General features: G+C 37.8%; 1 protein-coding gene across 4 annotated transcripts in view; it reads right to left on the bottom strand.

Annotated features, from left to right (window-relative positions):
* AP3S1 (adaptor related protein complex 3 subunit sigma 1) overlaps nt 1–24,680 on the bottom strand; it is a 72,299-nt gene that overhangs the window by 16,668 nt on the left and 30,951 nt on the right. For all 4 annotated transcript variants that reach the window (XR_006269855.1, XM_043470655.1, XM_043470652.1 and 1 more), the window contains exons 3-4: nt 23,391–23,502; nt 11,859–11,930 (exon numbers count right to left, since the gene is read on the bottom strand). Coding sequence is in view for 3 of the 4 variants with exons in the window: in XM_043470655.1 (XP_043326590.1) it covers nt 11,859–11,930; nt 23,391–23,502 (184 nt within the window). In the remaining variant the exon portion in view is untranslated. The remainder of the gene's footprint in view (nt 1–11,858; nt 11,931–23,390; nt 23,503–24,680) is intronic.

Below are 24,680 nucleotides of genomic sequence, written 5' to 3'. Positions count from 1 at the left end.
GGATTTGGAATAGCTCAACTGGAATCCCATCACCTCCACTAGCTTTACATTTGATCACTAAAAACATCATTACTTTATGAACCACTGAAAAGGAAGAATGCTGCCAATTAAATTATGACAAGCTATAGAATTATAAATGTATATTGATCTAAATTAAAACACACTTGCTCCTTGGAAGAAAAGCAATGACCAATATCGACAGCATATTAAAAAGCAGAGACATTACTTAACCAGCAAAGGTCTGTCTAGTCAAAGCTATGGTTTTCCAGTAGCCATGTATGGATGTGAAAGTTGGACCACAAAGAAAGCTGAGTGCTGAAGAATTGATGCTTTTGAACTGTGGTTTTGGAGAAGACTCCTGAGCATCCCTTGGACAGCAAGGAGATCAAACCAGTCAATCCTAAAGGAAATCAATCCTGAATATTCATTGGAAGGACTGATGCTGAAACTGAAGCTCCAACACTTTAGCCACCTGATGGGAAGAACTGCCTCATTAGAAAAGACTGATGCTGGGAAAGATTGAAGGTAGGAGGAGAAGGGGATGACAGAAGATGAGATGGTTGGATGGCATCATGGACTCAATGGACATGAGTTTGAGCAAGCTCCGGGAGTTGGTGATAGAGAGGGAGGCCTGGCATGCTGCAGTCCATGGGGCTGCAAAGAGTCGGACACAACTGAGTGACTGAACTCAAAAATGTTAAAAATGGGAAAGAAAATCAGCATTTTAGAATCTATGAAATATGATATTTTCTTATCATGCTTTAGTTCCACAGGTATTTATAAATAAAAGAAAAGCTATAATGAAAAATTTTAAGGAAGAAAATGGATGTCTTTGGGTTTTACTGGAGTTACACCAACACCAATAAAAGAGCTTACCTTCAGAAACACATCTTCTCAAAACATACTTATCAGAACTTCATTAAATCTAAAAATATGTTAAATTTTTGTATAATTATCCTCCAACAGGTTAGCTGACATGTCAAAGTGTTACACAAATCAAAGTTTTCACTTGGTAACTTCATTAACCTGAAGAAAGTATTTGCTTGTTTGCAAAGGAAGTAACTGGTTCTTTGGTATGTGGTTAACGTTGAGACTGATGCAATTGAGCAGGTTCTGCTGCTCAAGAGCACAATCTCCACATAAACTTCTTTTTTTTTTCATTTATTTTTATTGGTTGGAGGCTAATTACTTTACAATATTGTAGTGGTTTTTGCCATACATTGACATGAATCAGCCATGGATTTACATGTGTTCCCCATCCCGATCCCCCCTCCCCCCTCCCTCCCCATCCCATCCCTCTGAGTCTTCCCAGTGCACCAGCCCTGAGCACTTGTCTCATGCATCCAACCTGGGCTGGTGGTCTGTTTCACCCTTGATAGTATAGTTGTTTCAATGCTATTCTCTCAAAACATCCCACCCTCGCCTTCTCCCACAGAGTCCAAAAGTCTGTTCCATACATCTGTGTCTCTTTTTCTGTTTTGCATATTGGGTTATCGTTCCCATCTTTTTAAATTCCATATATATGCGTTAGTATACTGTATTGGTCTTTACTTTCCGACTTACTTCACTCTGTATATAATGGGCTCCAGTTTCATCCATCTCATTAGAACTGATTCAAATGAATTCTTTTTAATGGCTGAGTAATATTCCATGGTGTATATGTACCACAGCTTCCTTATCCATTCGTCTGCTGATGGGCATCTAGTTGCTTCCATGTCCTGGCAATTATAAACAGTGCTGTGATGAACACTGGGGTGCACGTGTCTCTTTCAGATCTAGTTTCCTCGGTGTGTATGCCCAGGAGTGGTATTGCTGTGTCATATGGCAGTTCTATTTCCAGTTTTTTAAGGAATCTCCACACTGTTCTCCATAGCGGCTGTACTAGTTTGCATTCCCACCAACAGTGTAAGAGGGTTCCCTTTTCTCCACACCCTCTCCAGCATTTATTGCTTGTAGACTTTTGGATAGCAGCCATCCTGACTGGCATGTAATGGTACCTCATTGTGGTTTTGATTTGCATTTCTCTGATAATGAGTGATGTTGAGCATCTTTTCATGTGTTTGTTAGCCATCTGTATGTCTTCTTTGGAGAAATGTCTGTTTAGTTCTTTGGCCCATTTTTAGATTGGGTCATTTATTTTTCTGGAATTGAGTTGCTTGTATATTTTTGAGATTAATCCTTTGTCTGTTGCTTCATTTGCTATTATTTTCTCTCATTCTGAGCGCTGTCTTTTCACCTTGCTTATAGTTTCCTTTGTTGTGCAAAAGCTTTTTAAGTTTAATTAGGTCCCATTTGTTTATTTTTGCTTTTATTTCCAATATTCTGGGAGGTGGGTCATAGAGGATCCTGCTGTGATTTATGTCAGAGAGTGTTTTGCCTATGTTCTCCTCTAGGAGTTTTATAGTTTCTGGTCTTACATTTAGATCTTTAATCCATTTTGAGTTTATTTTTGTGTATGGTGTTAGAAGGTGTTCTAGTTTCATTCTTTTACAAGTGGTTGACCAGTTTTCCCAGCACCATTTGTTAAAGAGGTTGTCTTTTTTCCATTGTATATCCTTGCCTCCTTTGTTGAAGATAAGGTGTCCACAGGTACATGGATTTATCTCTGGGCTTTCAATTCTGTTCCATTGATCTATATTTCTGTCTTTGTGCCAGTACCACACTGTCTTGATGACTATGGCTTTGTAGTAGAGCCTGAAGTCAGGCAGGTTGATTCCTCCAGTTCCATTCTTCTTTCTCAAGATTGCTTTGGCTATTTGAGGTTTTTTCTATTTCCATACAAACTGTGGAATTATTTGTTCTAGTTTTGTGAAAAATACTGTTGGTAGCTTGATAGGGATTGCACTGAATCTATAGATTGCTTTGGGTAGTATAGCCATTTTCACAATATTGAGTCTTCCAATCCATGAACACAGTATATTTCTTCATCTATTTGTGTCCTCTTTGATTTCTTTCATCAGTGTTTTATAGTTTTCTATATATAGGTCTTTCGTTTCTTTAGGTAGATATACTCCTAAGTATTTTATTCTTTTTGTTGCAATGGTGAATGGTATTGTTTCCTTAATTTCTCTTTCTGTTTTCTCATTGTTAGTGTATAGGAATGCAAGGGATTTCTGTGTGTTAATTTTATATCCTGCAACATTACTATATTCATTGATTAGCTGTAGTAATTTTCTGGTAGAGTCTTTAGGGTTTTCTATGTAGAGGATCATGTCTGTCTGCAAACAGTGAGAGTTTTACTTCTTCTTTTCCTATCTGGATTCATTTATTTCTTTTTCTGCTCTGATTGCTGTGGCCAACACTCCAAAACTATGTTGAATAGTAGTGGTGAGAGTGGACACCCCTGTCCTGTTCCTGACTTTAAGGGAAATGCTTTCAATTTTTCACCATTAAGGATAATGTTTGCTGTGGGTTTGTCATATATAGCTTTTATTATGTTGAGGTATGTTCCTTCTATGCCTGCTTTCTGGAGAGTTTTCATCATAAATGGATGTTGAATTTTGTCAAAGGCTTTCTCTGCATCTATTGAGATAATCATATGGTTTTTATCTTTCAATTTGTTAATGTGGTGTGTTATATTGATTGATTTGCAGATATTAGAGAATCCTTGCATGCCTGGGATAAAGTCCACTTGGTCATGATGTATGATCTTTTTAATATGTTGTTGGATTCTGTTTGCTAGAATTTTGTTAAGGATTTTCTTCTCTCTTCTTTAATATTACATCATGAAAAAAAGTCTAAAGTATGACAATTTTGAAAACAATTTTGAAATGAACTAAGAGTATATTTTGCTAGTCCATCAAAAATTTTGATAAAATTTTCAAGACAAAATGGAAACGGAAAGCATACAACATACTTTCAGTTCAGTTCAGTCACTCAATTGTGTCTGATTCTTTGCGACCCCATGAACTGTTGCATGCCAGGCCTCCCTGTCCATCACCAACTCCCAGAGTTTACCCAAACTCATGTCCATTGAGTCCATGATGCCATCCAACCATCTCATCTTCTGTCATTCCCTTCTCCTCCTGCCCTCAATCTTTCCCAACATCAGGGTCTTCTCAAATGAGTCAGCTCTTCACATCAGGTGGCCAAAATACTGGAGTTTCAGCTTCAACATCAGTCCTCGCAATGAACATCCAGGATTGATTTCCTTTAGGATGGACTGGTTGGATCTCCTTGCAGTCCAAGGGACTCTCAAGAGTCTTCTCCAACACCACAGTTCAAAAGCATCAATTCTTCTGCGCTCTGCTTTCTTTATAGTCCAACTCTCACATCCATCCATGACTACTAGAAAAACCATAGCCTTGTCTAGATGGACCTTTGTTGACAAAGTAATGTCTCTGTTTTTTAATAAACTGTCTAGTTTGGTCATAACTTTCCTTCCAGGGAGTCAAGTGTCTTTCATGGCTGCAATCACAATCTGTAGTGATTCTGGAGCCCCCAATATAAAGTCAGCCACTGTTGCCACTGTTTCCCCATCTATTTGCCATGAAGTGCTGGGATCAGATGCCATGATCTTAGTTTTCTGAATGTTGAACTTTAAGCCAACTTTTTCACTCTCCTCTTTCACTTTCATCAAGAGGCCCTTTAGTTCTTCTTCACTTTCTGTCATAAGGGTGGTGTCATCTGCATATCTGAGGTTATTGATATTTCTCCCGGCAATCTTGATTCCAGCTTGTGCTTCATCCAGCCCATAGTTTCTCGTGATGTACTCTGCATATAAGTTAAATAAGCAGGGTGACAATATACAGCCTTGAGGTGCTCCTTTTCCTATTTGGAACCAGTCTGTTGTTCCATGTCCAGTTCTAACTGTTGCTTTCTGACCTGCATACAGGTTTCTCAAGAGGCAGGTCAGGTGGTCTGGTATTCCCATCTCTTTCAGAATTTTCCACAGTTTATTGTGATCCACACAGTCAAAGGCTTTGGCATAGTCAATAAAGCAGAAATAGATGTTTTTCTGGAACTCTCTAGCTTTTTCGATGATCCATTGGATGGTAGCAATTTGATCTCTGGTTCCTCTGCCTTTTCTAAAACCAGCTTGAACATCTGGAAGTTCATGGTTCACGTACACTTGAAGCCTGGCTTGGAGAATTTTAAGCATTACTTTACTAGCGTGTGAGATGAGTGCAATTGTGTGGTAGTCTGAGCATTCTTTGGCATTGCCTCTCTTTGGGATAGGAATGAAAACTGACCTTTTCCAGTCCTGTGGCCACTGCTGAGTTTTCCACATTTGCTGGCATATTGAATGCAGCACTTTCACAGCATCATCTTTGAGGATTTGAAATAGCTCAACTGGAATTCCATCACATTCACTAGCTTTGTTCGTAGTGATGCTTCCTAAGGCCCACTTGACTTCTCAATCCAGGATGTCTGGCTCTAGGTAAGTGATCACACCATCGTGATTATCTGGATCGTGAAGATCTTTTTTGTACAGTTCTTCTGTGTATTCTTGCCACCTGTTCTTAATATCTTCTGCTTCTGTTAGGTCCAGACCATTTCTGTTCCATACCATTTATTGAGCCCATCTTTGCATGAAATGTTCCCTTGGTATCTCTAATTTTCTTGAATAGATCTCCAGTCTTTCCCATTCTATTGTTTTCCTCTATTTCATTGCATTGATCGTTGAGGAAGGCTTTCTTATCTCTCCTTGCTATTCTTTGGAACTCTGCTTTCAAATGGGTATATCTTTCCTTTTCTCCTTTGCCTTTGGCTTCTCTTTTTTTCACAGCTATTTGTAAGGTCTTCTCAGACAGCCATTTTGCTTTTTTGCATTTCTTTTTCTTGGGGATGGTCTTGATCCCTATCTCCTGTACAATGTCCATAGTACATCAGGCACTCTATGAGATCTAGTCCCTTAAATCTATTTCTCACTTATACTGTATAATCATAAGGGATTTGATTTGACAACATACTTTAATATGCTATAATATACTAATAATAATTAAGGCATTTTTAAAATTGCTGAATATGCCTCAGTCTTTCCTTCTTCTATATTAGACATTTCTTGTTCCATTTTCCTTGACCTGTAAACTATCTTTCCATTTTCAATCTTTTTGTCTCTCAAAGTATATTTATTAGAACTTCATTAAATTAAAAATACATTAAATTTTTGTGTAATTATTCTTTAGGAGGATAGCTGACATATCAAAGTGCTGTATAAAGCAAAAGTTTCACCTGCTAATGTCATGAACCTGAAAAAAGTCTTTGCCGAGGAAGTAATTGGTTATATAAGTATGCAGTTAATATTAACCACATATAACTCTTAACCATGAACATATAACATTAACCACAAATAACATTTTCAGTCTTTCTTGACTTTTTATGCTACAATATGAACAATGTGTTCTACCTCTCTATTTACTCAGATGTGTCTGTTTAAATTTATCCACTGAAAACTTTTTGACATTTTTTTTCCTTTTCCAGAAATTCCATTAACTCCTCTAGTAGTTACATATGCTTTCTCATGGAGCATATATACTGACTGTTCTCTTGTTGAGATGGCTTTTTTTTTTTTTTTTAAAGAAAACAAGCAAAGGCCATCAGTGTAAGCTTTTGTTAAATTTGAGCAAAATCTGTATTTTATTTTTTTTTTCTTAAAATCTGTATTTTAGTTAATAATATTGCACCACATGTTAATTTTCTACTTTTTTTATAACATAGTATTTCTATATATATATATTTTTTTTCTTACTCACTGGTACTTAGGTGTGGTTGCTGAGATCTCTTAAAGGTTAATTTCTTCCATGGGTGAAAGGAAAAGGATACTCTCACCCTATGTCCTGTGGTTTAAGGACTGGCTATCAAACTCCTTAACAGGGAGTAGGCTAGAGGAAACCACCTCTGCTCTTAATTCTTAGTTCTCCTGGCCTGAAGGGTAGGAAAGATACTGAGGCCTCCAATCAGATCTCCCTTACTCTGATCTTCTTTTTTGGGGAGCATGGGGGTGGGGGAAGAAGCAGGGAGAAATAGACAGAGCACATTATAGCTGTCAATGTCAAAGTCATACATGCTCCAAACTGAGCTCTTTATAAATCTTCAGCTCTATCATCTTTGCCCTGGGATTTGATGGTGTGTTGCAGTAGCAGCAACAACCTGGGGCTGCTCAATTAGAGCCAGGGTGTGCGGAAAATGGGCAGGTAACACAGCTGAGCAAATAAGCAGACCTTCCCAGTAAACCCACAATGGCATGTAAGTAAGAAATAAACCAAGCTACTCATATTTCTGATCTTATGACGGTAATGTAACCGGACTGTAATAAAGAGTCTGACTCTTTTTGACGTCTGCCTCCTGACAGCCTGCAAGCCCCACTGTTCTCCCTTCCTCTCCTGCCCACATCTGGGAGAACTGATAAGAAAGTCCATGTGCTCCTTCCTTTACCCTGCCAGGAAATTCAAACTATGCAAGACCTGAGCTGCCTGTGGAAACGCTCATTCCAGCCCCAACCCGCTAACCACATAAAACCCCCAAACGGTCACTGTTCTTGTTCTCCCTCTAAACACTTGTTATATGACTGATAAATCCTCCCATATCAGATCTTGGTGTACATGTGGTATCGTCGGTCTCTACATCCAAATAAATTTTGGGTTGGGGGTACTGTTCCATTCTTCAGGGTGACTACAAATATTAGCTTATGTGACTGATAAACAAATTGTTACTTAAAGGCTGGTAATGAGAAGCTCAACAACAATCACAATAAAGGAAAAGACAATGGCTTAGGGGTTGGGCAGTAGGCCATGTGGAAATTACTGTACTGGAGGTTAGAAAGTTAGTGATCCAAGTTTGTAGTGGTAAAACACTGGCAAAAAAGCAGATAAATTTACCCATGAAAACGCACTTCTCTCTAACATAAAAACTGATGATTTTCCAGATACTATCAGTTTTGTTACCATGGATCCCAGAGAGACAGCATGTAGAACAAGATAAACATATTGCATAAATTAGAAATAATCTGGTATTTGTTACTGCAGTATAAACTAATCCATCTTATCTGATAACAGAACAGGTATTCTTTACAACTTCCTTCTTTCCTCTACCCAAGTGTGGTCTAACAGCACTCAGAGGGTTGTGCAGAAAACTGTATTTGCCCCTAAGAAGAAATGGGCTAAGCTATTTGGAGATCCCTTACTGCTAAAAGGTCCAGGGCTGCTTGGAAGCTGAAAACAAGCCTACTTTCACAGAAGGGGTAAAAACAAGACTCGCATTGTTTTAGATAGAGAGTATAGGGACAGAAAAAGACCCTGATGCTGGGAAAGACTGTAAACAAAAGGAAAAGGGGGCAGCAGAGGATGAGATGATTGGATGACATCACTGATTCAACGGACATGAGTTTGGGCAAACTTCGGGAGACAGTGGAGGACAGAGGAGCCTGGAGTGCTGTAGTTCATGGGGCTACAAAGAGTTGGACACGACTTAGCAGCTGAACATCAACAACAACTAACAGGGACAAGAAATGTCTATTTGACCGGTCTGTTCAGTTCAGTTCAGTTCAGTCGCTCAGTCGTGTCCAACTCTTTGCAACTCCATGAACTGCAGCACGCCAGGCCTCCCTGTCCATCACCAACTCCTGGAGTCCACCCAAACCCATGTCCATTGAGTCAATGATGCCATCCAACCATCTCATCTTCTGTCATCCCCTTCTCCTCCTGCCCTCAATCTTTCCCAGCATCAGGGTCTTTTCCAATGAGTCAGCTCTTCACATCAGGTGGACAAAGTACTGGAGTTTCAGTTTCAGCATCAGTCCTTCCAATGAACACCCAGGACTGATCTCCTTTAGAATGGACTGGTTGGATCTCCTTGCAGTCCAAGGGACTCTCAAGAGTCTTCTCCAACACCACAGTTCAAAAGCATCAATTCTGCTGCACTCAGCTTTCTTTATAGTCCAACTCTCACATCCATCCATGACTACTGGAAAAACCATAGCCCTGACTAGACGGGCCTTTGTTGGCAAAGTAATGTCTCTGCTTTTTAATATGCTGTCTAGGTTGGTCATAACTTTCCTTCCAAGGAGTAAGCATCTTTTAATTTCATTGCTGCAATCATCATCTGCAGTGATTTTGGAGCCCAGAAAAAGAAAGTCAGCCACTGTTTCCACTGTTTCCCCATCTATCTGCCGTGAAGTGATGGGACCACATGCCATGATCTTAGTTGTCTGAATATTGAGCTTTAAGCCAACTTTTTCACTCTCCTCTTTCACTTTCATCAAGAGACTCTGTAACTTCTGTTAAACTGAAATTTTTTCCTGATTGCACTGAAGAAAAATTAAAACAAGATTTGAGGCCAGAAAGAAGAGGCACAGCTAATTTTGGCAGGTTCAAAAACAGTGATACATGGTTGTGTGATATGAATAGGCTGCTGCTGCTGCTAAGTCACTTCAGTCAGGTCCGATTCTGTGCGACCCCATAGACGGCAGCCCACCAGGCTCCCCCGTCCCTGGGATTCTCTGGGCAAGAACACTGGAGTGGGTTGCCATTTCCTTCTCCAATGCAGGAAAGTGAAAAGTGAAAGTGAAGCCACGCAGTCGTGTCTGACTCTTCGCAACCCCATGGACTACAGCCTACCAGGCTCCTCTGTCCATGGGATTTTCCAGGCAAGAGTACTGGAGTGGGGTGCCATTGCCTTCTCTGATGAACAGGTTATGCACACTATATATATGATTCTATAAATACATATTTGCTTGTTACTTAATTGTACCAAAAAATCTAGAAATACACATACTCTAAAATGCTAACACTAGTGTCAGTTAAACCAGGAGGTGATTAGACCAGGTGGTTCTAATACATTAACAGCCTGCATGAGCAAAGTAAAGCCTAAGCCTGAAACGCCTCAAGGTTAAGAAATCAAAGCCTAAGAACAACCAACATACACAGCCAACTTGGCTTTCCCAAATAATGCAACTGCTTAAGCAATAGCCAGGGCTTCCCTGATAGCTCAGCTGGTAAAGAACCTGCCTGCAATGCGGGAGACCTGGGTTCAATCCCTGGGCTGGAAAGACCCACTGGAGAAAGGAAAGGCTCCCCACTATAGTATTCTGGCCTGGAGAAGTCCATGGACTACATAGTCCATGGGGTCGCAAGAGTCAGACACGACTGAGCGACTTTCACTTTCACACAACAGCCATTCACTTTCACTTTCAAGCAACTTTCACTCTTTCACTTTCATCAGATGCTTCTGCTCCTTCTCTATAAACGTCTTTCATTTAGCTTGCATCAGTGGAGTGCTCGTAGCCACTTTTGGTTTGGTGTTGACCAATTTGAATCCATTTTTATGCCAATAAACTTAAAATGTTTAATGTGCCTCAATTTATCTTTTAATACTAGACAATCTCTGAAATTGAGATGGCTTCTATTTATTTTCTTATTTGTTTTTTCTGATTTTTCCAAAATGAGTGTGTATTAATGTAAAATAGAAGTTATAAAAACACCATGTGTCATGAATGGAAAGTATATATATGTAGTTTAATTTTTCTATTAAGGAAAATTTTTCTATTACAAATGCAACAACTTTACTCTTACTGCAACATTTTACAATAGAACTCTCGATTTTCTCAAAAAATTGCTACATGTAACAGATAAGCTAATGATCTTTGAGCAGTCATTTTAAAAACAGAATTTTAAACATTTTAACCATGTACCAAAACATACTTTAGAATATTGTAAACCCTAAGGCCTAAAAATAACAGGAGTCTTTGTAAGTTAAAATGGCGTAAGGTAGATAATAGAAAAAAGCAATAGAAAACTAAAATGAATTCTCTTAAAAATATCAAGGTTAAGTTCTTTCTGCAAAATGAGTCAAAATATGAAATTAAATCACTTAGTAGATGAGAAATGTGACCTAAAGGACTGGCTAATGGTAAAAGTAATCTTCTGATGTTCACAAATAATATAATGCATTCTTTTTGTTATGTCTTGATTGTGGTAGTGTACATAACTAAATGCATTTGCCAAAACTTAGTAAAATGTATGCTTACAGCTGCTGAATTTTAATGTTTGTGAATTACATTTCAATGAAGTTGACTTTTAAAAATCACAATTTTTTGTTAAAATTTTCATATTATTTCCCAATAATTTTATTCAATGATTTAGCCATTCAACACAATGTTACATTTTATCAACTTAACAGAGAAAAAAACCCATGTACAGCAGAAGTGGAATCTCTCATAAACCCCTACTCCGAACAGCCAGTAACACCAAAGAAGCCAGTCACTCTGCCTCGCTCTCACCCCCTTTCAACAGGTCAAGTCCTATCAGTTTTACCTTCTTTCATCTCAACTCTACCACCTTAGTTTATTTCTTCCTGGACTGCTGCAGTACACTTCTAATTGATTTCCTTGTCTTTACTCTCCCACCTACCAACCCACCATTCTTAAAGCAGAAAATTATTTTGTTTTGTCCCCCCCAAAAATGAACAAACAAAGCAACAACAATGCCAAAAAATACTTGTTTTAGCCCAAATCCATGGGAGTAAAGGTACTTTAAAATTAGGCTTCATGATCAATATCAAATCTTCCCCTCACAAAAAGCATGTATTTTATATCTCTGTCTGTAGAGTCATCCTCTCCTTTTCTGTCTGTGAAATATCTATGAACCCTTTAACCTTTTTTTCTGGGGAAAAAAAAAAAATCCAGTTTAAACGTAATTTCCTCCATTCCCATCTCATCCTCTAGATGTGAATTCCTCTAGGTCAGGGTCTGAAACTTCATCACTAAACACAGTGCCTGGCTCATAGTAAACACAACTAATGAATTGAATAAAGGATTAAAAATAGCATTATTCACTAAATTTATTTTTACTTTGACAAATACAAATTAACATTTTTCTAAGATAAAAAGCTTAGAAAATTTGATAACACAGAAGCTGTACCTTGTCTACATGGAAAATTAGATCCAGTTCACAGACGTTTTCAAAACACTTGTCTAATGTTTCCACAAATACCTAAGGAAAAGAAAAAAGGTTAAAAGCTTAAAGAACTATACAAGTTCATTCATATCTATCACCTACAAGGCAGACAATTTGTAACTGAGAACTAAAATGTCGAAATCCATTATCACATTTCTCTTTTTTAAATTGAAAACTGTATTAAGTACAAAAGGAATAATTATAGACTACTCTTCTAAACTAATTTTCAATATGGTAATAACCAAAATAAACTTCACTGAAAATTATTAAGAATCAGAAATTGTTAGCACCATTACTTACAAAACTACTGACAAACACTCAAATCAGGCTCCCTTTCTTCATCTGAGGAAAAAAGAAAACCTGTCATAAGCATCTGTCAAGCTGGACAGGCACAGTCCAAGTCTCAACCACATCTAACAGAGCCAGGAGTTTTTAATTAGCAAAGCAGGATACAAGATCACTAAAATTCAAACTCATGGAAAGAGCACAGGCTTTTAGAATCACACTGACCTGGACTCAAACTCTGGCTAGAATTCCTTGTATGACCTTGTATGGGAAAAGGTTAACCCAGTAAGCCTGGCTTGTTCAACCCTACCCATTCCCCAAAATGGTCTGCTTACAGACTAGTCTCCGACTAGTTCCTGGGAACCCAGCCCTTGGAAAGTTCTGTCTGATAAGAGTGTTTCTGCATGCCTGAGAACCTAGACCACACCGTACCAGCGTGACAAGACAGTTTATGCTGACAATGTGATTTACGATGAACACACTTTTTCCTCTCAGGTTCTGAAGCTTAAGTAGTTCAGTCACATAGGTATCACATGCCTATGTGACTGACCCCTAATAAAGCACCTAACACTGCCCAAAACACATCTACTAACCAAAGTCACTACTATTTATCTGGTTGTTTAACATATATGATGATTACAAGTTAAAAATAGAAAATTCTAATTCTGCTAATAAACACTGATATAAAAGCAAGGAAATTATGTGGTTGCCAAAACTTTGGAATTTCCTTATTAACTTAGAAAAAAGGTTGTCAATATTTAAACCAGATTAATACCACCTATGAAAAATGTAAATACTTTTTTTAAGAAGTGCCTTGCAGCAAAATATCATTATAACTACATGCTCTTAACTTAGGAAAAGAATTTTTAAGATTTAAGGCATACAAATGCTTAGTTGAAAACTTAAAAACCTGCTTCAAAAAACTCTTAACTTTCAAGTTAGCAAGAATTACTTATAATTAGAATCGAAAGCCCCAAGGCAGATACATACTGCCAATCTGTTACATGAACAAGGTCAATACAAAACTAATAATCTACAAATTGAAATTAAGAAATTAAAAAAAAAAACAAATTAATGGGCTATGAACAAGGTCAATACAAAACTAATAATCTACAAATTGAAATTAAGAAATTAAAAAAAAAACAAATTAATGGGCTTTGGGGAGTCTAGTCAGAACAGTCAAAAAATAATACAGTTGTTGCTGCATTGTATTTCACAAAGAGAAAGATAAAAAGTAAAAAACCAGAACTGGCATGGTAAATGGCACCCTCTTGTGTTTCATTTTTAATGATAAAAGTTTAAAGTCAATCTCAAGGTAACTGTTATCTTCTAAGTAGCTACTCATTAATCTCTGGCCTTAGAAATTCAAAGGCTGGTGGGAGAAAAATTACTTTTAATTTACTACAAATAATTTTTTAGGTTTTCCCACATTTTAATACTTATACAGCTTTCTAAAAATAAACATAAAGATATTCAGAAAAATGCCACATTCACATATAAACTGAGTCTCCCTTACTAGTGCCCTTCTAACAACAGAACTTCCTTGCATCTCCTCTCTCTTTAATTACAAACTTATATGCCTGTGTCTGTACTTCTTGGGCTCTAAAACCACACCAGATGTTGACTGTAGCCATGAAATCAGAAGATATTTGCTTCTTGGCAGGAAAGCTATGACAAACCTAGACAGTGTCCTGAAAGCAGAGATGTTACTCTGCAGACAAAGGTCTTGTACAGTCAAGGCTATGGTTTTCCCAATAATCACAAACAATTGTTAACAGCTGGATGGTAAAGAAGACAGAGCGCCAAAGAAACGATGCCTTCAAATTATGGTTCTGGAGAAGACTCCTGAGAGTCCCATGGACAGCAAGGAGATCAAACCAGTCAAGCTTAAGGGAAATCAACACTGATTATTCATTGGAAGGACTGGTACTGAAGCTGAAGCTCCAGTATTTTGGTCATCTGATGCAAACTGTTGACTCATTGGAAAAGTCCCTGATGCTGGGAAAGATTGAGGACAGAAGGAGAAGAGAGTGTCATAGGATGAGACAGCTGGATGGCATCACCGATGCAGTGGATATGAACTTGGGCAAATTTAGGAAGATGGTGAGGGACAGAGAGGCCTGGCATGCCACAGTCCATGGGGTTCAGGTGACTGAACAACAACAACAATAATGCCTGGGTCACAAAGGGTAGCGGGAATCTATCACAAGCTTAGTACCTAAGAGTACTTGCTGCTGCTGCTGCTGCTGCTAAGTCGCTTCAGTCGTGTCCGACTCTGTGACCCCATAGACGGCAGCCCACCAGGCTCCCCCGTCCCTGGGATTCTCCAGGCAAGAACACTGGAGTGGGTTGCCATTTCCTTCTCCAATGCGTGCAAGTGAAAAGTGAAAGCGAAGCCTCTCAGTCGTGTCGGACTCGTCGCGACCCCATGGACTGCAGCCTACCAGGCTCCTCCGTCCATGGGATTTTCCAGGCAAGAGTACTGGAGTGGGGTGCCATTGCCTTTTCCATAAGAGTACTTAGTATGCTACTAAAATTACAGCTTAGACTCTAACAATGGAAACTAGGGCAAGTTATTTAACTCCAGCCTCATTTGGGCATAATAATGGTGTATGCCACAGAGTTGTTTTAATGATTAAAAGAATAAATATAAAGGGCTTAGAACAGTATCTCACCAAAAAAAGTATTTCAATATATGTTAGCAAGGATTAAAATATAATATACAGATGCAGAAATAAAAATGTGCACTAGATAAAATAAATGTCATAAAAATTTCCTTAAGCAGTATCACTGACTTTGCAGGCCCTCCTTTAGATTATCTAGGTAAAAATATAAAGGATTTCTAGGCTTACGGACTTCTGCTAAATTTCAGGAGGAACCAATCCTACTGTTTCTAATCTATAATATTAAATATAACACATAAGTGTTAAACTGACATGTTATAAGACAAGAAGTGCCTTAAACCCAAGAAAAGAGGACATAAATATAAAAATATGCCAAGATCAAAAAAAATAATAATTTTGTTCAGTCAGCAGCGAGATGTTCTAGAGAAACATTGGCTTAGCTCAAATAAAGAATCAAAACCATCAATAAAAACGTACTAACAAAGCTAGGGAAGACAGACTGAACTTAAAATCTGACCAATTACCCTTGAAAACAACTATGAATACAGTTGCACATAAGATCCAGACTATAGAAAGTGTGATGTTTAAGGTACATAAATAGCTCTTGAGTCATTATATGACTGGATTCTGGACTGGATTTCCATTAAACCTGACCTAGATACTAACGCGACAATGATTACAGATATTTTTTCTATCAGTAAAAATGAGACATTTATTGTGCATTTACCATGTAGCAGTTAATTGAGACAAATTAAACTCTTGACTTCAATATGAAAAAACTGAGTTGATGAAAGGACTGTTTTCTGTATTCATGTCATAATGATTAAGAATTCTTAACTCAGTGATTCTTACTGTGTGATTAATTTCTATTTTTTAAAATAAAAATGAAAAAAATTTAAAAGCTAACAATGATAATGGCACACAGTGGTAAAGAATCCACCTGCAATTCAGGAAGTGGAGGAGACAAAACTCGGGTTTGACCCTGGGTGGGGAAGATCTGCTGGAGGAGGAAATGGCAGCCCACTCCAATATTCCTGCCCTGGAGAGTCCCATGGACAGAGAAGCCTGGCGGGCTACAGCCCATGGAGTCGCAAAGAGTCACACACGACTGGTATTTTTTAAATATGTATTTACTTATTTGGCTGAGTCCAGACTTAGTTGTGGCACACGGGCCTTGCTGTCTCGCAGCATGTAGGATCTTTTCAGTTCCCTGACCAGGTATCAAACTGGTAACCCCTGCACTGGAAGGCAAATTCTTAACCACCAGACCACCAGGGAAGTCCCTACAATTGGTATTTTGAGCACTGACTTAAAATGAATAAAATTCTTAGCTTTTCCTTACAGAATATCAACTAATAAATATAAAAATCATGAAAAAAATCACCATTTGGCAAACACCACAATAATTCAGGCAGGAGTCATCAAAAGATGCTAAAAACTAATGTCCAAATTATGATTAGAAAAAATATTATTTATATACTATCAAAATTATTCTCCATAAGATACTTCTAAGCACAAAGGGGCAAGAGAAGTTTAAGGAGGTAAACCTGGCAGGCACTTTATCATAATTAATGGGACAAAATGACATCATGCATATCCTGATATGATGCATTTGAGAAGGACACAACATTACTTGTGATATTCAAAAACGTATAACCCAAATTTAACCATTAAGAAACATCAACTCCAAACTGAGGAATACTCTGTGCAATAACTGGCTAGTATTCTCCAAAGGATCAAGGTACAAAAGACATGAAATGAATGGAAGACAAAGGTGAAGAACTATTACAGAGTGAAGGAGACTTAGAAGACAGAAAAACTAACACAATATATGACCTTAACTGTACACTTAACAAGAAAAATTATATGACTGGCACAACTGGCAAATTTTGAATACACTCTGCAGATAACAGTATTCTATAAATGTAAATTCCCTGATTTTAATTACCTACTTGAAGTTACAGAAGATGTTAAATTCCAGGAGTTTGGATGAAGATATGGTGTTGAAAATTCTTTGTATTGTATTAGTATTTACCACTCTTTTAAGCTTAAAATAATTTCAACATGAAGTTTTTTTTAATTTTAAAGAAAAAATTTTTGAAAAACCAAGTTGAAAAGGTACTCTTCTCCTGTATATCCAGTCCCCCCTGAAATCTACTATTCTATGCTGACAAATAAAGAAATCACATTATTTCAAAGAAAAATACTAACATAAGCTGAGTTTTTCTCTCTCAATCCTACTGTGAAGGGGAAAAAAATAAATTTTAACTTCTAGCTCTAAAATTCTGACTTTACATACTTGAGTTCTTCACCACTATAAAGTAATAACAATGTGTCTGCTACATTCCGGGCCCTGGGCTGACTACTTTATACACGCTAGCTCCAATTCTTATCACAATGCTGGCAAGGCAGGTATGGATATTGGCATTAGAGACAAGAAAATTGGGGGCGGATAAGACTAAGTAATTTACTCAAAGTTACAGAACTGTTAGATGACATAACCAATACTTAAGCCCATACCATCGAACTCCAAACACCAACTTGACACTATAATGCCTCCCAAGGGGACTGCTGAGGTCAATAAAACATGTAAATTAGAATAGGGAAAGGGAAAGTGAAGTCTCTCAGTCATGTCAAACTCTTTGCAACCCCATGGACTGTAGCCTGTCATGCTCCTTTGTCCAAGGGCTTTTCCAGGCAAGGGTACTGGAGTGGGTTGCCATTTCCTTCTCCATAGAAAAGGAAGTATCATCAAATTTGACACCTGGATTTATCATGAAGCAGCAGCAATGGAAATAACTGAAAAGTGCATTACTTCAATTATTATAAATTAGTATTTTCAACAATGAAAATAAGATAGGAAAAGGATCTTAGGAATGCTGAATCACCCTAACAGTGTCGATTCAAACTGTCTACAGAACTATTTCTTGGTTTCCTACATACATAAAAAACAAGTCTTATTAAAAACAGGAATTTCTAACACTCTGGTAACACAGTCTGGTGGAACAAGTAGAACTTTCCTAAAATGATCCTGGGCGTTCACTGTGGAATGCCCAGAAAAGAAACAAATCGCGCCACGGTTCCCTCTTTCTCCAGCAGGAGTAACTGCACCAGAATTCCTCTCTCTCTGGAACCAGGGGTTTATCCTTCTCAGTCCCTAACAGGGAAGCTGCAACTTCCCACAGTCCTCAAGAGCTGGTCGGTTAGGTTTCCCAGACAGTTCTTTAAAGCAGGTGGCACCTCAACACGTACAGCTCAAAGCTTAAGTAATGTGTACGCCACCCTACGGATTAGGGTGCTTTCAATGACGCTGACCTTTGTCATGAAAGAACAACGATGTGGCGGAAGGTGTGAGCCCTCCGTTGGCACACTCTTCCATGTGTAGTAGTATCTACCTCAGCACAGCTTCCTACACGATAGTGCAAAGACCGGAGAATCTTTAGCTGAGTGTTCTTGGCTTATAAGTTTCTTCAATTACGCCTATCCCTACCACATAACTCTATCACAATGCAGAACTCCTCCTAAGAATTCATCTAAGACCATATAGGATAAAAAGAAGCCCAAATTCGTGTAATAATGAAAAAAAAATATAAGACGACTTCTTTACCCAATTCAGTTTGTGTAATAATGAAATAAAACTTTATACACTATCCTCATAAATATATGGGAGAAGGCAATGGCACCCCACTCCAGTACTCTTGCCTGGAAAATCCCATGGATGGAGGAGCCTGGTAGGCTGCAGTCCATGGGTTCGCTAAGAGCCTGACACGACTGAGCGACTTCACTTTCACTTTCATAAATATATGCTTTAACGATAATGTCAGCTAAAAAAATTGACTGCTACAAGTCCGTCATTTAGCAACAGGCTTCACATACACTATATATTTTTTAATGCTTTCACCTATTCTATGAGTTATTATTATTATTACCCCCATTTTGCAGACAAGGAAAATCAGGGTTAAAGAGCTTAAATAACTTGCCCAAAGTACAAGCAGGGCCTGAATGGTTTTAATCACTACCAGTGTGCTTTAATTTACTGATATTTCTAACAACTCATCAGGCCTATAGGTAGTATTCTGAAATAGGCATACTTTACAACTGAAAAAAATTCAAGGTCTGCAAGCATTAAATGACTTGCTCACTATTACATTAAATTAACATTAATAGCAATAAGTAAAATAACTTCACAAAAGTCAGTGTAACAGTCAGTACTACAGAACTGACAGATGCTATATATATAAGAACTCTAGTTTATATACATATTCTAACACCAAGATCAAAACATATCTTTCTAAATCTAGAGAAAAGTTTAGCAGCTTCTTCTCCATTTCTTCCTAACTATAACTGAGCAAGACTGACAACTGAATAACTGCTACATGTGACATCACGTATTAGAGAACTGTTACAAAATTTGGAATTACTGAGTAAACTTCTATGCCTCCATTATCAGTGTGGCATACTAAATTAACTGAGGACACACTGCTTATAAATAACTCAAACAACCAACATGAATATTTAATGAAGTCTTATTCCCACTCTGTGTAAATATTTCAACACTTCCAATGAAGATATGCTACAACAGAAAGGACTTCAAAAAGGCTAGCTTACAACTCTGAAACTGGATTATATTGCAGTCAATATCACACTAAAATAGCACACACAAGAAAGGAAAAAAGGCCACCTTTCCCCCCTGACTAACAAAGAATTAAAAGAAAATAGAGGCTGATTATTCAACTTGGTGGCATGCTGGTATAAATCTCACAAGGAAGGTACTAGCAAGTCCTTCTTTCAGATTTTATATAAGATCAAAAGTCAAATCTGACAAGACACACTGGTATCTTAGAAACACAAAATCTTTGCATAAAAGTACTAATATAAGTGCCCAATGATCATTTGAATTGTGTCATTTTTAATATTAAAAAAACCACAATCAAAACATGTATTTAGTCATCACATACTGATGTTGATTAAGTTTTCTTGACCCATTCTCTAACGAAAATATAAAACCAAGAGGTTTTGATCTAAACTCTCGATTTATATAATTTTCCACCTTTACTTGTATTACACTTGCCTTTCTCAAAACTAGAGGATGAACAAGGCCAGAAAATCAGTTCTAAATAAGCTCTGAAAAGCTGTTTGTTTCATGAGACAGAAGCAGAGACAATAAGCTACTCCCTTCCATTTTGTTCACTCAACCAATTTTTTAAAAAATGACTACCTTGTGCATACTCAGCACTCCCTCTTCTTTAAAGATCTGTAATAACCACAGGGGAAAGACAGTAACTACAGAGCTTCCAACATGTTCAAGGGAGTGAAAGAACCCATCTCTGTGAGGCAAATTACAGAAAGCTTCTTTTTTTGTGACATAATAGATCAACATGTAATAACTCAATAGGATCTTCTTATAAAAACAGCTCAAGTCTACACTAGAAATGGAAAGACAACATAATTCTCCTGAAATTCTTTTCTCTGTATTTTATTTAGGAACAAGACATATTACCAACATTTCAAATAGTCATAGCTAAACAGTTTTGCAAAACATAAGACATAGTTTCCACTTTTCATAAATAGATGATAGACTTCAGATATGACGAAGGATATTGGTTTTTAATTCCCATCTGAGCTGTAACAACCATGCCGTCATATCCATTAAGATCAGCAATAATATCAAAATAGTAATCAATGATGGGCGAACAACACAGGTAGGAAGATCAGCAAGTACAAAGGTTGTAGATAAAAGCATACCTGGTGGATCTGAGGAACACAGAGGCCAGGGTGGGTGAAGCAAAGGGGGGAAACACTAGAAAATGGAGGTAAGTAATAAGGCATGGGGAGGAGAGTAAGATTATGTGACTCACGGGTCATTTATAAGGAATTTGGCTTTTGCTGTGAGAGGCTGAAGCCATTGGAGAATTCAATATGGAAGAGTGTAAAACACAACATATTTGAACAGTATCACTCTGGCTGTTCTAAGAAAAGACAAAAAGGAAAAGACAGTGGAAGCAGGAAGCCCAGTCGGAAAACTACTGAAATAACCGAAGCAAGAGCTGATGGTGGCATGGACCATGTGGGGGCAGTGCAGAGCGTACTAAGTGGATTCTGCATACTCAACAGAGTTTTTGCCAAAGAAGACTTGAGAGAGATCAAGAAACTAAAATGAAGCAACTAATAGTAGTAGGATGCAAACCAGACAGGTAAGGTGTCCTAGAAGCCAAGTGAAGACGGTATTTCATGAAGAAGAGAGAGCTAAATAATCTTGATCAAGCAAAGGAGGGCTGAGAAGCACCTTTAGATTTAGCAAGAGTGGAGCTGAAAATCCTGATTGGAATGTGTTCAAGAAAGAATGGGAGAAGGAAAATTTAAGACATTGCATATAGAAAACATTTTTAAAGTGTTTTGCTATAAGGAGAGGGAAAGAAATAAGGCAGTGGCTGGAAAGGAATGAGGGACAGGATTTTTAAAATAGAAGAACATATCAACACATTACAGACTAGTGGGAATAATCTTGAAGAGAAGAAAAAATGATACAGAGGAGAGAGAAATGCTAGAGCAATGAGGAGGAAGCAGACTAGTGTATAAGTGGGGGGCTGGCCTTAGCTAGAAGCAGAGTTCACTCATTTCTTACAGAAAAGGACAGAGTACAAGGACACAGATACAGAGTCTGTGGAAGTTCCCTTCTGATTGCTTCTGACTGCCTAACAAACCAGGAAGCTATACGCTGGAGAAGTGCTAGAGGTTTGAGAAAGGAGGAGAATGTATCAGCCATTGTCGAGGAGTGTGGGAGAGTGAAATGACTGGGGAAATATAATGTGATTACTGGGCAACATTAAGGACTCACTGAGGTCTGGGACCGTGAATTTAAAGTGAGGACAGCATGTATGGTTATCTTTTTTTTCTCAGATATGTGGGTATAGGCAAAAGGCTGAGTATATGCAAGCCTATGACCATCATGATTGACCATGGAATTTAAGCTGGGCAAGGAAAGTAAGACATCAGGAGGATCAGGGACAGTGAGATTTAAAAGATGGAAGATCCCAAAGATCCACTGAAAAGACAAAAAACATAGGAAGAGGATACTGGATTCTAGATATATCTATTTTTCTAAAGCTGCCATTTATTTATTAATAAACACTGAATAGTTTAGAATATATAACTATAGCTAGAAAACTGAACACTGTCAATAAACGTTTTTATCCTAAAAAAAAAAACAACCAAAGAAAAGGACTGAGGGTCCCAACAGGCTCCAAGAACCACTGGAGTAATAGAAACTGTGATATGAAAAGGTAAGAGATGGTAGCAGAGAGTGGAAACTGCGAGGGACCGAAGTCTGGATAAACACAAGGTCTAGAAGTGAGCAGTGAAGTGGGATAACGGGCAAAATTCACTGGAGAAGAGGAATTTCAGTCTGAAGATACCAGTGTACTGAATGAATTACCCACATGAATGTTGAAATAACCAAGAATTATAACAAGTAGTACTGGAGTGAATGTCATGGAACTAAGAACTAGTGTCTGTTGGAGACAATCCTCCATGAGTCTTGCATTCCTCTACATCATGTGAACAGAGGTACTAACTACCTTTATTGAGGATAAACTTTCCAAGCAAACCTGTATAGCCAACAGCCTTAGAAAATAGACAGAGTTTCCCTCCAAAGCAAAGGGAACGTTTCCTTTGCTTGGAAGACATTCTCTTCCTCCATGACATGGGCAGACATGCTTAGTGCATGTTATGAAAAGACACCTTATTGAGTCACACTTTAGGAACTGCGACTTGAGTAACCAGTGTAAGCAAATGCTGTCGCTCTGGCTACTGCTTTTGCTGTTAATAATAAAGTCCTTTGTTTCTGCACCAGAAACACCACCCTCCTCACTCCATCTTTTGTTAGCATCCATGAAACCGGGGTAGTTTTAGCTTGCAGGTAGAATAAAATCTCAGACCACTAAAAATTTTTGACAAAACCTCCCATGAATAGGGAGTGGGAGTGAGAGGTTACTGCAATGGGTAGAAAGTGGTACAGTTTGAGAACATGAGATAAAGTCTGAAGATGTTTCAGAAGAGAAAAGGGTCTAGACAAAGTAATGAAAAGCAAAGAGAACACCCTTCAGGCTCAATGAAGTGAAGAAAGGAGGAGAGAAAACTACTGTTTGAGAAGGTGGCAGGTATCATCATCAGGGAAGCCAGATTTAGATGACAGCAAAAAGATGAAGGCAATATTAATAGAAGAGGCTGAAGGACTTTGCTGATACCTAACCGTGAGTTTACAGGGACACTAAGGCAGACTTGCAGGAGACAGGAAGGGGCAGGTTTGGGGTTAGATCTGGATACATGTGGTGAAGGGCTTCCTCTGGTGACTTATGTGAGCAGGAAAAGGGGCACGAGGACGTCAGCTGTCGTCAGCTCCATCAGATTAAACCAGTCTGTGCTTCTACATCCCTCACCCCTCTTTCACCCACCCAACATCTACTACGGAATACTTTATTTCTTACCAAACAAAACATCATTTTAGAAAATTTAGAACATTGAAGTTTTAAAAAACAAAAATGCCAAAGTTGTTGTTTAAGACAGTAACAGGCAAGTGTTAACTTACTTGAATTAGATCTAAAATGCCAAGTTCACTTTCTGAAGAATCCACACAGAAGACAAAATATAATGTTGCATAATGTCTATAAATCAGTTTGTTGTCAGATCCTCCGATTAATCTAAATGACAAAACAAAACAATTGGAATGTTATAGAAACTGAAAAACATTTTCATTAACTCAAGCAAACTGATAATTTTTTTTAAAACTTTCTATAAAATGAAAGGTAGCAATGACACAGCATTCAAGTGAACTAGATGGCTGTTATCTTCAGAGAACTCAAGTAAAGATGCCAGTGCTTAATCTTAGTTCATTCATTCAATTATTTACTGAGTACTTGCTATGTGTCAGACACTGAGAGTGGGTAAGCAGCAATGAACAAATAAGAAAAAATGGAACTACATAACTGGAAGGAACTACTTAGAGAATCAAAATAGGACAATGCCACACCCATAGATTTGCTACTTTCGATTGGGAGTTAAAAGAGTTGATGTTTAGGCTGAGATTTAATGATAAGAAAAATTTTGAGATGAGCATTTCAGACACAGGTAAACTAATAAAAAAGCAAATTCATCAAGAATGAAATATCTATGTTCAAGAAAGAAAAAGAAAGCTTCAATCAATGAAAGATAAGTACATGATTAGGCCAGAGACGTAAGCAGAAATGAGTCCACAGGGCATTTTTAAGTGCTTATTAGATTTAATCCCATAGGTCACAGTAAGTTACATAGCCTGAGACTGATTATCAACTAGGGAAAAAAAAAAAGAAGGACATTTCTTCTTCAGTTTTGGACAGACTTACTATCAAATTCTTCTACAAAAGCACATTTTGTTTTGGAGTAGAAGAGCAAGAAAACTGAGCTAAGAGATACTCAATTCTTTTGCCAAATACTTTTTTTTTTACTGATTGGTGTTTCAGCATTTTAAAAATAATAATTCGGGAATCATTATAAACACCTTTTATTTTTCTAAATATAGTTTAGCTATTCCATAGTTAAGTTTACAAAAATCAAAGCTAAACAAAAAGAGAGCTAACTGAACATCCAAACATGACACAGGAAAATAACAACTATTTCTTTTTCTTTGGCCTCACTTTGAGGCTTGCGGGATCTCAGTTCCCCAACCAGGGATCAAACCCATGCCCCCTGCACAGAGTCTTAACCTGTGGTCCTCCAGGGAAGTCCCTATTTCTTACTCAGTAAAAGTAATACTAAATCCACAAGTTTGTAGAAACAACTTCCTTAAGTATACACTCATTCATTACTTAACATCCTTTTACACCAAAAATGAAAATTATCT

Source organism: Cervus canadensis, chromosome 6 (assembly GCF_019320065.1).
Source record: "Cervus canadensis isolate Bull #8, Minnesota chromosome 6, ASM1932006v1, whole genome shotgun sequence".
Classification (NCBI taxonomy): domain Eukaryota; kingdom Metazoa; phylum Chordata; class Mammalia; order Artiodactyla; family Cervidae; genus Cervus; species Cervus canadensis.
This window is presented reverse-complemented; position numbering and strand designations above follow the sequence as displayed.